Here is a 15,948-nt window from a genome sequence, read left to right on the forward strand (position 1 = left end):
CTGGTGTGACTCAAGTCATGGAGCATCAGGTCTTGTGTCTCATTCCAGGGAGGTACAGCATCGGAGTTCCTTGTGTGATTGTCTGGAATTGTCTGGTGCGACTCATCTCATAGCGCACCCGACTAGTGCCTCATTTTGGGGAGGAACTGCATTTGAACTCCTTTTGTGTGTGATTGAACTGTCTGGGGCAACTCAAGTCAATGCTCCCCAGATATTGTGCCTCATTCCAGGGAGGCACACCATTGGGCACTTTATGTGTGGGATCTGAATCACCTCGTCCGACTTAAGTCATCGCTCACCAGACATTGTGCCTCTTTCCCCAGAAATACAGAAATGGTAACTCTTTGTGTACAACCAAAATTGTCAGGGCGGCTTGAGTCATCACGCCCTAGACGTGAGCCTCCTGCCTGGGAAGTGCGGATTTGGTTACTATTTGGGTATTGGAGTGCCTGGCTGGATGCTGCAGTGATTAGTGTGTGGCCCCAGCATCTGTCCCCATGTGCTTTGCAGACCTCTGAGCGAACTTTCTGTTTGGTGCCCAAACCTCTATATGTTAACTGTTGCCTGATCAGCCATTCTATCTGTCTTCCCCCCCCCACCTTGTCCCTGGGATCCTGAGAAGTGTGACTTTGGCCGCAAGTGGCCTAGTATCAGGGGAAAGGCTGCTTGATCTGCAGCTCATGGGGGACAGGGTAGCAGGAACTGGTTGGTGGGTGGTTTGGGGCCCCGGTTCCTGCAAACACAGTAACGTCAACTGGCCAGATATTTGTGCACCGCATTAGGGTGCTAGGAGAGAGTGCGTACGTGTGTGTGTGTGTATGAGCAGCCTGATATCCGTGGCACTGCATAGCAGAAGTGATTGATGACTCATCACCAGCATGTGTCTGATGACTCATCACCAGTCTATAAATAGAACTGCCCAGGTGTTTCCTGTGCTTGGCTTCAAGTCTTCCTTGGCTCGCAGGTGTTCCCGGTTCAGCTGGAGTTTTATGATTCTTTCAGGAGTCGTCTTTTCAGTGTGAGGCTTCATCGGAGCTTCCCTCTCTGGAGTGGAATACTTTTGTAGCTACTGGAGAATTTACAAGCACTATACCATCTTCCTCAAATAATCAAAACATTCCAGGTGAAGTCGGTTCATGAGTTATTCCCCTCTTGTCTCCCTGTTTTCAGCCTTCTTGAGGTTAGTGACCTTTTGGTGCATTATGAAAGACATCCGTCGATGCTGAGAAACCAATGATACAAATCTATTTTCCAAAGACAGCTTGAGAAGTATTTTTAAAAGCAGCATTGAAGTTAAGAGTTGTGAACTCCTGAAAGCATCTCTCGATATCTATGCAAACTTAAACATTTATTCTAATTGTTTTGGAGCGATGCTATTGTGTGAAAAAGAATAATTCATAAGTTTGATTTTATAACGATTTTGTTGTGAGTTACATAAGCGTGCTTAGTAGTTGAGCAATCGAACGCTAATAATTATTGTGACTTTGATTAAAGATTCTGTGATTGTCCAATCAAATGATAATAATTATTGTTATTTTGCTGAATGACTCTGTGATATTTGTAGTTATTTTGTTTTTTATTTGTTTTTGGTCTTAGAATTCCTGTACCAAGCCCTGAGGCAACTTTCTTAGAACAACAGTGACACTCCTTTGTGAACGAGTGTTTTGTTTCTCTTACCTTCCCAAATCCCTGTTCCCTATCCCTCTCCCCCAGAGGCTATTTGCTAGTTCCCTGTTCATTTCAGATATGAGAGAATAGTGTTTAGGGCTGAGGGTTTTGGTCTCTTCGCTCCCGCGGAACATGGAATTCAGGTGAGTCGGCATGGTCTTGTCAGGTTAGCTTCACCTCAGGTCATGGACGTTGGGTGCAGTGGTCACTTCTGGTGTTGAATTTCCAGGGTCCAGCAGCGTCTTTTCTTTGGAGTCTTCTTCTTGCAGGGCAAGTCTGCTGCCCAAGGGAGACTTAAGTCTTTACTGAAGGCGGGACGAGTTGGCTTTTTATGGAGGATTCTTCGAGGTCAGTAGGCAGGCCAGAGGGGCAGGGTTCAGGTCAGCGGCTTCTTCTTTTCCTCTTCTGCGAATGCAACTCTTCTTTGTCCGGATTTTCTTAGGTTGTCGAAATCTGAGTTTTGGTTTCAGCGGCGCAACCTAATACTCAATTTAGGGGTGTTAGAGGGAGTGCTTGGTAGTAGCCAATGGGCTGATCACCTTTAGTGTGGCGACACCCTTTTTATAACCTGAACCCTAGTGGCCTAATTCCTTGCAAAAAAGATGGAGGAATTTAAAAAGTAGCATTCACATCAGCTCATCTACCTTAGGGGTGGGACTGGCAAGAAGTGTGTACTCCTCCTAAATTAACACATTTTACCACCTGTGCTGCCACCAAAAGTGGGGTCAGGACATGGGGGTTGGTCACTTCCACCATCTGGAGAGACCTGGATCACATTGCAAAGGCGGCAAGGCCTTTGAAGCTCCCTGCCATGGAATGTCTGGGAGAGGAGGTCCTGCCTCTGCCCAGTGAAGGCTTTTGACTCAGGCCCTTAAGAGCACTGGCTCTCACCTTAGGGGGCCAGAGACGCATCTGTGGTTGTTGAACTGGTCAGAACCAGTCGGTCAACATAATGGGAGCTGGTAGGTTTTCAAGTGACACCTCCAAGGTGTCCTCTGTGTGCATTTTTTAATAAATCCATCACTGGGGTCAGTGAGGGTGTTAGAAATGGAGTCTTTGGTTGACAGTCAGGTTATCCTCTGTTCAAGCAAGGGCCCTCACTCTAGCCAGGGTAAAAGAGAATCACCCTCAGCTAACCCCTGCTTAACCCCTTGGTAGCTTGGCAGGGCATTAGGCTTAACTTCAGAGTGCTAGGTGTAAAGTATTTGTACCAACACACACAGTAACTTAATGAAAACACTACAAAATGACACAACACCAGTTTAGAAAAATAGGAAATATTTATCTAAACAAAACAAGACCAAAACGACAAAAGACAAAAATCCGACATACACAAGTCAAGCTATGAATTTTTAAAGATTAAACTCAAAAATAGCGCTTAGAAACACAAAATGCTTCGATGAGGTGTTAACACGTCATTGTGACAGAGTCGTTCCCAACAAGCCAACACCAGGGGCGCCAGACACGGAGTCGGGGATCGCGGCATCCGTGTGAAACATTGAATCCGCGCACTTCGAGCGGCGTCGGTCACGGGGCTACAGCGGCGTCGGACCTGCAAAGGTCGTCTCGTTCCAGCGAAGATCACGGAGTCGGTTGCAGGCGGCGTCACCGGATTCAGCAGCGGCGTCGGTCCGAAGTTGTCCGAAGTCGATTTCCTTTGATTTCCACCAGCTTTCCTTTCAAGGGCTCAGGGACTGGATAGGGCACCACTTGTCAGAGCAGGAGTCTCTCCAGAGACTCCAGGTGCTGGCAGAGAGAAGTCTTTGCTGTCCCTGAGACTTCAAACAACAGGAGGCAAGCTCAAAATCAAACCCTTGGAGATTTCTTCACAAGATGGAAGGCACACAAAGTCCAGTCTTTGCCCTCTTACTCTGGCAGAAGCAGCAACTGCAGGATAGCTCCACAAAGCACAGTCACAGGTAGGGCAGCATTTCTCCTCAGCTCTTCAGCTCTTCTCCAGGCAGAGGTTCCTCTTGTTTCCAGAAATGTTCTAAAGTCTGTGGTTTTGGGTCCCTTCTTATACCCAATTTCTCCTTTGAAGTAGGCCTGCTACAAAGTAAAGTCTCTTTTGAATGTGAAATCCTGGCTTGCCCAGGCTATGCCCCAGAAACTCACCAGGGGGTCGGAGACTGCATTGTGTGAGGACAGACACAGCCCTTTCAGGTGTAAGTGACCACTCCGACTAGCACAGATGGCTCATCAGGAAATGCAGACTACACCCCAGCTCCCTTTGTGTCGCTGTCTAATGTGAGGTGCAACCAGCCCAACTGTCAACTTGACCCAGACAGGGAATCCGCAAACAGGCAGAGTCACAGAAATGGTGTAAGCAAGAAAATGCTCACTTTCTAAAAGTGACATTTTCAAACACACAATCTTAAAATCACCTTTACTAAACGATGTATTTTTAAATTGTGAGCTCAGAGGCCCCAAACTCCACATGTCCATCCGCTCCCAAAGGGAATCTACACTTTAATTAGATTTAAAGGTAGCCCCCATGGTAACCTATGAGAGGGACAGGCCTTGCAACAGTGAAAAACTAATTTAGCAATATTTCACTGTCAGGACATATAGAACACATCACTATATGTCCTACCTTATCCATACACTGTACCCTGCCCTTGGAGCTACCTAGGGCCTACCTTAGGGGTGCCATACATGTAAGAAAAGGGAAGGTTTAGGCCTGGCAAGTGGGTACACTTGCCAAGTCGAATTTACAGTTAAAACTGCACACATAGACACTGAAGTGGCAGGTCTGAGACATGATTACAGAGCTACTTATGTGGGTGGCACAACCAGTGCTGCAGGCCCACTAGTAGCATTTGATTTACAGGCAGTGGCACCTCTAGTGCACTATACTAGGGACTTACTAGTAAATCAAATATGCCAATCATGGATAAACCAATTACATACAATTTACACAGAGAGCATATGCACTTTAGCACTGGTTAGCAGTGGTAAAGTGCTAAGAGTTCAAAAGCCAATAGCAACAGGTCATAAACAAATAGGAGGCAGGTGGCAAAAAGATTGGGGATGAACCTGCATAAGCAAAAAAGTCCAACAGAGGGATTTTTATTCTGAGATGTTTGATACCAAACATTCCAGTATTCAGAGAAGTCATCATGTAGCTGGGGAACTTGCAACGACCAGTGTCCAGCACATGTATTTGAAATGGTTTCCCTGTACACTTACTATATCTACAAATCAACAAACACATAGTAGGGGCATATTTATTCATGCACATGTGCTCTCACATGTACTTTATTACACCCTGCCTTAAGGCTGTAAAGCCTGCTAGAGGGGTGATTTACGTATATGCATGCAGCATTAGTGGACATGTTACACGGGCTGTGTGCCATGTTGTATTTTCAATTTTGGGAGCACCTTGTGACACAGCCTGCAATGGTAGTCTGCATAAAGTTGGTGATGGGTCCCTCAGAGTTGAACAAATTGTGCTGCAACTCTGAGGTGCACTCTTCATTATCCATGCCCTAGGTACCAGGGGTACCATTTACTAGGCACTTATAGGTGGCTGAAGTGAAGGGTCACTTGGCGATCAAGTGACCAGGTGGCTTGTTTTAGGGACAGAATACTGACACTGGGGACCTAGTTAGCAGGAACCCAGTGCACTTCAGTTGAAGTTGCATCCAAAAACAAGCAGAAATTCAGGGGTACTGCAACCATAACCCAGCTCCCTACACTTACCTTAAGTCCAGGAGATTGTCCCTGTAAGACGCACTACTACACCTGTATGCAGTGTTTGTTCTTCCTCCATATAATAACATTGCCACACCTGAGAAATACACTGTCAACTTCTGCAAACTCTAAAAATGCGGAACTTGAAAAGTATTCACCTGATTTTAGTGATCTTGTACCTACATCTATATAAAAGTATGTGTTATTTTTATAAATATGTGTCTCACTTACTGCCTATGTGTGTGCCTTAGATGCTTAGCACTACCCTCTGATATGCCTAACTGCTTGCCGACACTACCACAAAAGAGGACATTTGGCATGTTATTTGTGCCTCTGTGATACCTATGGGGTTTGCTTGGACTCTTTGCACAGTGTACCTTATTTTGGTCCACTAAATAAAGAGCCAGCTTTCTACATTTTGCACCTAGTATTTGTAGCCTGACGGTTAGAACTTCTGACCCTTAATTCCTAGGCACAGGTGAATTTTAATTGTGGCATACATTATGTCAGTTTTAACCATAGAATAGCAGTAAAACTGTCACAATCATCTTTGTCCCTTGTTTTTCTCTGTACTGTTTTCCAAAGTGCAGTACTCAAAGGCTTCTTTCTCTTTCTTGCTTTCAAAGAATATGAGGCATAACTACTTGTGATCACTACTTGTGTACGGTCCCAAAGATAAATTATTTCATACTATGAGTGACATCAGCGTAAACAAAATAATAAATATTCAGATGTATCTATAGTGGGAGCACAACTAATTGTACATCTCTTAAGAGGGGGTACAAACTCTTTTTTTTAATCAATGGGCACCTGAATCCCTTCACGTTTTTTTCCAGCCCAGCGCAAGCCGTACACCTGTTTCCCAGTGGAATGCTTGCACAAAGCAGCCCCTAGCTCCTGTTTTTCCATGGGTCTCTCTCCTTTTCAAGAATAAGCTTTTGTATTAATGTTGAAACCCTCATCACATTCCTAAGCTTTTAAGGGTAGTCTTCTTTTCATAGGGTGAAAAATAAGCATCTTCCCTGGGTAATTCCATCCATCAAGGTCTCTCAGGTATGTGGGCTAATCTCATTATACACAGACCTATGCAAGATACCTCATTTTAATAGTGTATTATTTTCCTTGCCAGTTCAAAATTTCCAAGTTCAGTTCCAAGTCAAAACCAGCAGCGACAAAATGAAAGAAAACCTGCAAACCAGAGTCAAAAGCAGTAGCACTTTGTCCTAGCTGTTTCTCTTTTACAGATGCTTTTTGGCACTTCCATTTTTCTTTCCTTCAAGCCCCTACATATTTGGCTACATTTAGACTTATAAATGATTGCTTCCCACTTGATCTCACCTAACACATTTGCAAGTCTTGCCTGAGAAGTAAGTCTTCTTGACCATCCAGTGGCTATCCTTTTCATCTTAAAACCACCTGCTTCTTTATCTGCTTTCTGCTTTTCTTTTCTTTTTCAGTTGCCCTTGCTTCTTGAAATAAGGCACTTAGGGGCATTGTTACGAAACCCTAGTACTACCTTGTGCTGCGTAGCGTATTTTTTTTTTTTACACTAAGGTGGTATTAAGGAGGCCTTCCCCTTTGCCCTATTTACAAAGTGGCGCAATGCTTGCATTGTACCACTTTGTAAACCCTTGCGCCACATTATGCCTGTGCAAGGCATACTGTATGCAAGGGGGGTGTTCCGACACAGGAAGGCCAGAACAAATGGTGCAGTGAAATTTACAACATTTCACTGCACCATTTTTTCAATTATTTTTAATGTCTGCTCAGAGCATGTGTTAAAATGAAGCACCCATTTTAATTAATGGGCCTCCCTGTGCTTTGCTGCACTAGCTTCAACATTTTTGATACTATTGCAGCAAAGCACCAGAATGGCATGCCAAATGTTGGCGTTATTGTCCTAACAACTGCCATGGTGTGCCACATTGTGTCCTTAGGTGGGGCAAGGGTGACGCAAGAGAAGTGAAGCGTCAGGACTGATGCACCACTTTCTCATAAATATGCCCCTAAATCTGAATTTAGTGTTCTTTGGACTCCTTGAAAATTGCTTGAAAATTTAGCAGTTAAACCCAGATGCTTCTATTCCTTATGCAATAACCATGAGTTGAGAACCACTGAACAGCAACTTTGAGCAGTATATATAAGCATAGTTGATACAGAGCTACCTCCACCATCTGATCGAAAAACAAATTTTGTAATAAAACATAATGCCTCAAATGTTCTATGTTTGCTGGCTGACTACGTGCTACGCGTACTCTGCGTACTACGCATCTCAGCTTCCGGGTCTGAGTGCTGAGTACTTCTGGGGAGCTCTGTTGCTGGGCCAGATGAAGAAGGAGTGGTGCAGGAAAGGAGGACGTGAGGAGGGCGTGAGGGCTTACTGTTGCAGAGCCGTGGCGTTGGCATTCGGGCACCCTGGCTGCTGTCACCCCTTTTCCCCCGCATTTGGCCTCTGCTGCTTTTTGCTGCTGATTTGCTGCCCCAACTGCTGAATTTGGTTTTGGGAAGCTCCCAGTGTTCCTGCAGCTCCTCAAGTGGTCAGTTCCTCCCCAGCTTTTCTCACCTGTTGTGTCAAAGCTGTTGTTGGGGGGATGGGGAGCTGGTGGGTGGCTGTCCTGCATGCTTGGCTGCCGTGGTCACCCCTAAGCTCTCCGGCATGCCTCCTCCAGCCTTTGGACATTAAACATTGGCCCCTGCCCCTCTGCCTTAGTGCCTCCAGAACAGGGAGAGCAGCGCTTTAGAGCAGCTGCACAAAGTTGAGCTCTGTGCCTGTGGAAGCGGCTCTGTTAGGTCATTGTGCTGCTTGCAGGCCAGGTGAGCTCCCCCTCCCTGTCATGTGTTTAGAAATATCCTAGGGACACTTGGCATCAACGCTAACAGGACTCAGTCTGGCACTCTGCTCAGTACCAGCTCTAGTTAAGAAGGAACAAGTCATAGAGTGCGGGACCTAGCAGCACCTCATTTTCCACTGCCAAAGCAGCCACCTCTGGTGTAGGTGCTTGCAGCCCTATTACCCCTGGTGCCACTATTAACCACAATTAGCCTCAATAATTGCTAAGTAGCATTTGAACAGTATTGGCCTAAATTACTGGCTGTTGCCCTGCAAAATGGCTTTTAAAAAGTTGAGATCCGGCTGTTTGCTTCAGGGAAGAGCCTTTGCAAAAACTAAATCTAATACTCTTCGAAATAAGGACACTTCAACCTTGCAGCTGAAAGGGAAAAGTAAAATCTTTATCCTTTGGGAAAAGGAGAAACCCCAGCAGCACATTCCGATGTCTAATATGAGTTCTAACGGGGGGGGTCAATCAAAGCTATGCAAAGGGATGGTATGGAGAGGTCTATGGGGAATAGGGCACGGTTGAACTCAGGGTTTGGGGAGCCAGCCTCACAGAAGGATGTCTCAGAGACCTGTAGGGCCATTTCCAGACCTCTTGTTCCTGACCTCCCCCCCCACCTCCTTCCTCTTAGATTGCCTCAATCTGCACCTGTGCCGGCAGCGATGACTTCTTCCCAATCAATTCACAGAAAGGGGTTACGGCAGAAAACAGATGCACAGGTTCGAGATAATGACTTTATCCTATCAGACCTTGATCGAGAGACATGTAAGGGATATAGCAATCAATACAAGGGAGAATCCCTGCAGTCTATGGGGATTCTCCACCCCCCTTCAGGACTGCAACTTTTCAGTAGTACTCCATCAAATCATTGTTCATTGATATCTAACCTGTCAGCCACTCCAGACTTGGAGGAAAGCAAAGTACAATTTTGTCAACCGGATGATCAAGAAATAAAAATGTCAAATACCTTACAGTGTCTGGAAAGACTTTTATCTTCAGTTCTACAGTTATTAGAAAAATTTGTCAGAAGGTCTGACTGTATCTTTGACACGGTTACAGCAACATTGAAAGAACTGTCTAACAACAAGAAGGATATCTTTTCAGGTCCGAGGGAACCTGTTGGCTTGGAAGGGTCAGCACTGTCGGGTAGAACGATTCATCATGAGGAAGTTTGTTGTCAAAAAGACATTGACTCCCAGGCGAGAAAACCGCAATGTAAGAAATGTACCAAAGAAGCCCCCTGTTCAGACAGTCCAGTCGACTTCATTTGATTTGCCTTTAATAAACCCTCTACTGTAAAAGAATTTGAGGGAAAACCCACAAGCAGCAGAGCAGACTGTCGAGCAGGACCTGTACCCGATTTCCAAATCTCATCCCAAACAAGTACCATGCACTGGTGATTCAAAGCAAATAAAACCTGGGAAGAGGATAATACTGTGTAAAGGAAAGTAAAAATCTCGACGAAGACTTTTGAAGAAAGGCTGAAGGAAGTTACACTTTGGAGAATTCACAGATAATTTATAAGCACTGAGGGCTTGGAGCAATTTCCCTCTTTAGATGAGACTTCAGGTGACCCCACAAAAATGCCGGTAAAGTCACTGGTCGAGAGAACCTCTGCAGGAAGGGAAGATGTCTATATGTCTCAAGCACCTTATATTCCACCTTCCCTAAACCCAATGGCTGTTCCATTTCTGGATCCTGGTACTAAGAGATGTCATTTGGTGCCAGAAGAGACAAAGGCAGCAGAGAGTTATGTGGACTCTTGTAGGTTGGACTACATCCCTCTTTTTGATGGAGATTTAATTTTAAATAGATCCTCATTACTTAAATGTTTTTCTAAAATTGTGAATTTGAGATTAATTGAAGATAATGACATTAAGCTGGTTTCCTCATTACCCGTAGGACCGGGTTTCATATCTAGGGTAACTTTTCATTTCAAATGCACAGCAAATATGACATGAAATAACTCTGAATGCCTGCAATGTAGGGGGATTGATGTTATTCCTTTTCAGGAAGATGAGGGGAGGCAGATTTCTGTTAAGGCATTCCATCGGTTTAATACAGTGAGAAAGGGGCAGTTATCCCCCCAGGCCTTCTCTTGTAGTAAAGGGTCCCCATTTGATTATAATGGGTTGAAAGTCTATCTAGGTAAACATGGCAGACAGATATCCCTCAGTTTTTCTTCCCAAGTAGTATGTAAGATGAATTGGCTAGATGGGACTGGCTACCGGGTACCCAATCCAGCGCCTTCCAGAATGGGCACCTGCATTGTTCTTACAACTAGCAATGAATTAAAAGTAAGTTCTTGGAATATAGCTGGAGTAAAGAACAGTCGGGAGAAGCTGCAATTTTTGGCATCATCAAATGTAGATGTAATAATCCTCCAGGAGACATGGAGTGTAGGGGGTCTGATCTTTGATGATTTTTTACCCTGGAGTGTAAAGCAAAGTCCTCAAGAAGGGGGCATGCAAAGGGAGGGGTGGGGTGGCATGTCTATTGTCTAACAAGCTTAAGTGGAGGTATGAGTGCTATAAAGATCCAAGTAATCTGTTTTTGGCAATAACGTTGTTTAATCCTGGAAATAAACAAGGGACTTTACCATTATTGCTAATAAATGCATATATTTCCCCTGAGACCACTTACGATGAGCTCCTGTGTAAGTTTTGTTCTCATATTATTCTCATATTAGAAAAGCTGCTGGAAAAGATGAGCCTCCACATATTATTCTGGTAGGGATCTTAAATCGTAAAATATCTAATTCTACCTTAAACAAATTTCAGAATGCTGAAAAAGAGGACGCCTTGTGGATCCCTCTAGCTATCTTTCCCTTGAATGTGAGAACAAATAAGAGAGGGAGAGTACTGTTGACTCACTTAGAAAAGACCGACTGCTTTATTGTTAATGGGAGGTTACCCTCTGATTCCCTAGCAGTATCAACCCACAGAACACTTGAGGAGGTCCATTCTGGACTACGTGATAGTAGGCTGTACTTAGTTTTATCTTTCGAATGATCTAAAGGTAGCAGATTCTCTGCTTAGTGGCCTTAGCCTGCTAATATTCTCCATGAATTATAATATATATATAGTCCTTGGAAAAATGGATAGATCTGCTTTAAGCCTCAGTAAGAAGTCTGGGCGAATTAATTGGGATTGTAGGTCAAGTAAGGGGTTGAAAGTCAAATTAGAATCTTCACTTGGCAATTTAAGTCACTTGGTAGGAAACAAAATTGAAAGCTTTAATAGGTTCATGAAGCAGATATTAAATGACGTTAAGAAAAACACTCATTAAATTGCCCTAAAGTGACCCCTCTTACTCTTCTTCTTCTAAATAGGGAAATAAATACACACTTAAGGGACCAACTTTTGGCTTTTGATCCTGTTAGGAAAGTGAAGGTGCAGATATTAAGGAGGAGAAGGGCGCGAGTGAAAGCTCAGCTAAAAAGAGAAGCATGGAACAAACTCTGGATCAGATTGAGGTAGGCTGTAATCAAAGGCAAGTCCAGGACTTTTTGGATGCTAGTTGGAGATGGCTGTGGTGCAAGAGGAAGGTCTTTCCCATTATCCATAGAGGAATTGAAACAGGTTTCCTTTATTAAGGTTCTCTAGGCCATATGTAGAAACACATTTTCCCATAGACACAGAATGGGAAAAACCCTTTGATACATCTGGCCCTCTATGTGGTAAATGAGAGGGAGAGTAATAAATTAGTGGCAAAGAAGGACTCGCTCCACTCTGAAGTAGAGATTTCGGCTGCAATTCAAGGAATGTTTGCCTCAGCAGCAATGGGGGCCGATAAAATCCCCATTTCTGTACTAAAACAAAATTCACTACTTTGGAGTAAAATTCTTTATCTGGTCTTTAAAAAATATTATGAAACCTCAAAGATACCCCCATCTTGGACAGGAGGTATTTTAGTCCCTTTCTTCAAGATGGGCGACCGTAACTTGCCAGAAAACTATTGTCAGATTGCCCTTCTTGATTCAGTGGGTAACATTTTTGCCAACTGTGTATTGGCTCAAATCAATGAATGGGTGGAAGGAAATATAATTCTCCCCTTGGAACAAACTGGCTTCAGGAATAGACTTGGAACACTTGATAATATAACTGCTCTTCAGACTCTAATTGAAAAATATGTGATAGTGACAGGTGGGGTTGTCTATGCAGCTTTTATCGACTTTTCCACAGCTTTTGATAAAGTAGATCATCCCTTGCTGTGGAATAGCTGTTGAAATTGGGCATACCAGGCCCCCTCTTAAACTTAGTGCTTGCTCTTCACTCAGATAACTGGTGTAGAGTGCTCATGGCAGGGATAAGGCCTGTCACAAGTTATTACCACTCTTAATGAGTTAAAACAAGGCTGCCTACTTACCCTACTCCTCTTCTCCCTTTATATGCTTCCGGATTATTTGTCTCAAAGCAAGGGTGGTGCCCCATTACTCAGCGGAAATGCTATTGTTTGTCTACTTATGTGGATGACATAGTAATTTTAGGTCTTACCTCTAAAGGGTTAAATTGCCACCTCCAGGCTTTACAACAATTTGCAGACATGCACTTCATGACGATCAATTGTTTTTTGGGAGAAAACAGTAAGTGAGAATTTAAGTAGAAAGCTCATATAGGACAAAAATATATCCCAAGCCCTCTCTCAGGGCAAAGGTTTAGGCACATTTTATAAAGCCACAGGGAGAAGGCACTTTTCACTCCTGTTAGAAGTCTATTGAGCTAAAATTCCTGCCTCCCTGCTGTATGGTATAGAACTAATTGACGTCTCTAATTGGAGCTTTCTAAACGTAATAGAAGGTTGTGTTCTTAGAAATTTAATCTCAATGAATTCAGCCTCTTCTGTAGCAGCTCTATGGTTAGAATTTGGGATGAGAAGTGCCTTTGTTCAGGGCCTCGCGGGCTCACAGGGGTAGAGCGCTGGGTCACGTATCTTGCAAATTGTAATGATGATTCATTAAGATCTTGCACAAAGAAAACAATTTTGGGCAGTTTAGAAGATAAGCCCTCAATCCGAAAGAACTTTGTGGTAGTGACAGAGATGCTGCAATTGGATCCTATAGTAGTTCTCTCGCTATCAACACTGTAATTAAAGGCAAGTTTGGAAAAAGCCACATAGGCTCTAAGTTTCCATTTGGACAGAGAGGCTTGCACTAAGAAAATGATCAGCCAAACTGTGATTGACTCATACTTGGCAAATAAAATGTAATCCTCTGCTTATTGGAATCTACCTTATAACCTGAGACACTTCTGGTTTCTTTTAAGACAGGGTTTGCTCCCATTAAACCTCATGCTCTCTAAATGGTATGGCATCTCGTCAATCTGCAATTGGTGTCATGGGGGCATTCAGCATCTCAATCATGTCCCTTATATATGTCCTGCTGTATTACCTAGCCGGCGGAAGTGGTTGAGGCCTATTTTTTTACAATTATCAATTCTCTCAGCTCCAGTGTTCCTAAATGCACTGCATACCTCACCAAATGAAACCTTTTGTTTTAGAATTTTTAACTTTTTAACCATTTCTTAAAGTTATATTAATGATGGTTGATTTCATGTTTAAGTTATGGTTTTTAGAGATTGCTTTTGACTTTATTTTATTTGTTTTAGTAAGCTAATGAGTCCTATGATGCTTCTTATTCCATATTAAGGTATGGCAGTTACTCTTTTACTGTTTATGTGCAATACATTTTTATTTTTCTGTGGAATTGGTTTGATGTTTTTGGGGATGGTAAAGATGAATTTGATTTCTCTGTCAGTACATATTTTCATTTTTATGTGTACATCATTGAAGTTCTGCAACATAAATACAATTTAATTAAATTGCATTGAATACTTCAATAATGCCTCAATTCCTTGCAAATTGGTTGTGTTTCTAAAAAGTAAAATCTACATTTTTTCTAGATACCAACTACTGCAGACAGGTACTTTGTCACTATAGTAACAGAAGCATAACATAGACCCCAGCCAGCCTTGTAGAGCAAGACCAGACTGGGGCCCCTATCCAAATGGTACAAGGGGGACTGTAACATTTTGCATACCTCCAGCAATTATTATTATTATTTGTTTCAAGTTGATATCAAAGTTAGACTGTATAGAAATGTTAAAAAAGTGATTTGATAAAAACATAGGTTATTAGCAAGTCAAAAAAGAACCAAATGTACCTTTGAGTAGTTACTTTCCAAGTATGCATATTTTATATCTGCTGACAGTTGATAATTTGTAGCATTGACACTGTCCTGCAGAATGAAGAAACACATTTTTAAAACTGTAGTAATCATGTTACTATCTGTGCTGCATGGAACTGAAGCAGCCCAGGTTCTTATTTACAGTAATTTCTCTAGAAAAGTGTAAAAAAGTACTTACAAACGTTATATTGGCCAAGATGGTGTATTTTTCCCCTGTTTCAACGTTGTGATTTAAAACATTGCCTTCATTGGATTTGTGCAAATATTCATGTTCTACAAAAAAGAAAAAAAAGAGCAATGCTGAAAGAATTGATAGATTAAATATTGGAGCAAGCCGGTTTCATTAAGTATATCACTAATTGAGAGAAATTAAGTATTGTATTCTGTATTTTTGTATTGTTTTACATGGCATTTGACGTGAATAATATGTAAATATTACTCTAAAAATAGTAACATGGTGCTTTCCCTTTGCAAAGGCACAGAACATGCAGGTAAACATATGTAGTAATCATAAATGGGAATGACTGACTATGTTGCGTTTGTGTAATTTTATGTGCGTGAAATGTGTGTGTGTGGGTGTATGAACATACCTGTGTATCTGTATTTTGAAACAGACTTTAATATGTATATATGCACCCTCATTTTTTAAATGTACTTTGATGTCTAAACATGAAAAAATATTTTTTCCTATCACAAGCCATACTTTGTTCAGAAATATCCATCTACAAAGCACTAAGGGCCAGATAAACGAAGCATTTTTCAAGTCGCAAACGGCGAATCGGGTCGTTTGCGACTTGAAAAATGCTATTTGGGATGTACAGACCCATTTTTGTGATTTGGTAATCTATTTAACGAATCACAAAAAGGGTTTGCGAGTCACAATTAGGAAGGGGGGTTGCCCTCCTAATTGCAAGTCACAGTCCCATGTATGATTGTTTTGTGACCGCGAATGAGGTCGCAAAACAATCGCAGTTAGCACCAGTTCCATACTGGTGCTAACCCATTCGCAAATGGGAAGGGGTCTCTATGGGAATGCCTGTTCTGAAAAAATTAAAAGAAAACTTTTCATTTTTAGATCGAGCGTTAGCGTTCGGCCTGCTGTATACTAAAGTATACAATAGAGTGAGTTTCAGCGTTTTGATTTGTTAGTTGCAGTGTCCTTCAAAAATCCTTGCTTGCTAGTGGTCAGTTCTGCCTCTTTGTCCTGCCTTTTTTCACTTTGGGATCTGCACAAAGTACTGTGTAATTGCGCCATGTCCTGTTTATCTCTTCTGTAAGGGACTTTTTTGGGGCATTTGCCTTTTTCACCTCAACAGTGTGGGTGCTTGTTCAGTCCCTCTTCCCCACCAGCTCCCTCTGTAAACATCAACCAACAGCAGAAGGGGCCTTTTCCAGGGCCAGCTCGCCCTCGCTCTCTTTATTTTCAGTCTGTGTGGCAAGAAAAGTCCACTCAGTAATTTAGAAAGCTAGGAGCTCTAACTCAAGCAAACACGAGAGCATTGCATTCCAAATGCTTGTCATTTTTTTATGGTTTCCTGCTCATTCAGCGCCCGTCCCTGATCTCAG

General features: G+C 42.7%; 1 protein-coding gene across 3 annotated transcripts in view; it reads right to left on the reverse strand.

The window, feature by feature from the left end:
- Positions 1–15,948, reverse strand: part of LOC138284927 (prolyl endopeptidase FAP-like) — a 551,554-nt gene that overhangs the window by 462,993 nt on the left and 72,613 nt on the right. For 2 of the 3 annotated variants that reach the window (XM_069224259.1, XM_069224258.1), the window contains exons 4-5: positions 14,561–14,655; positions 14,359–14,433 (exon numbers count right to left, since the gene is read on the reverse strand). In XM_069224259.1, coding sequence (XP_069080360.1) covers positions 14,359–14,433; positions 14,561–14,655 — 170 coding nt within the window. The remainder of the gene's footprint in view (positions 1–14,358; positions 14,434–14,560; positions 14,656–15,948) is intronic. The other variant, XM_069224257.1, reaches the window with a different exon arrangement.

This window comes from Pleurodeles waltl, chromosome 3_1, assembly GCF_031143425.1.
Source record: "Pleurodeles waltl isolate 20211129_DDA chromosome 3_1, aPleWal1.hap1.20221129, whole genome shotgun sequence".
Lineage (NCBI taxonomy): Eukaryota > Metazoa > Chordata > Amphibia > Caudata > Salamandridae > Pleurodeles > Pleurodeles waltl.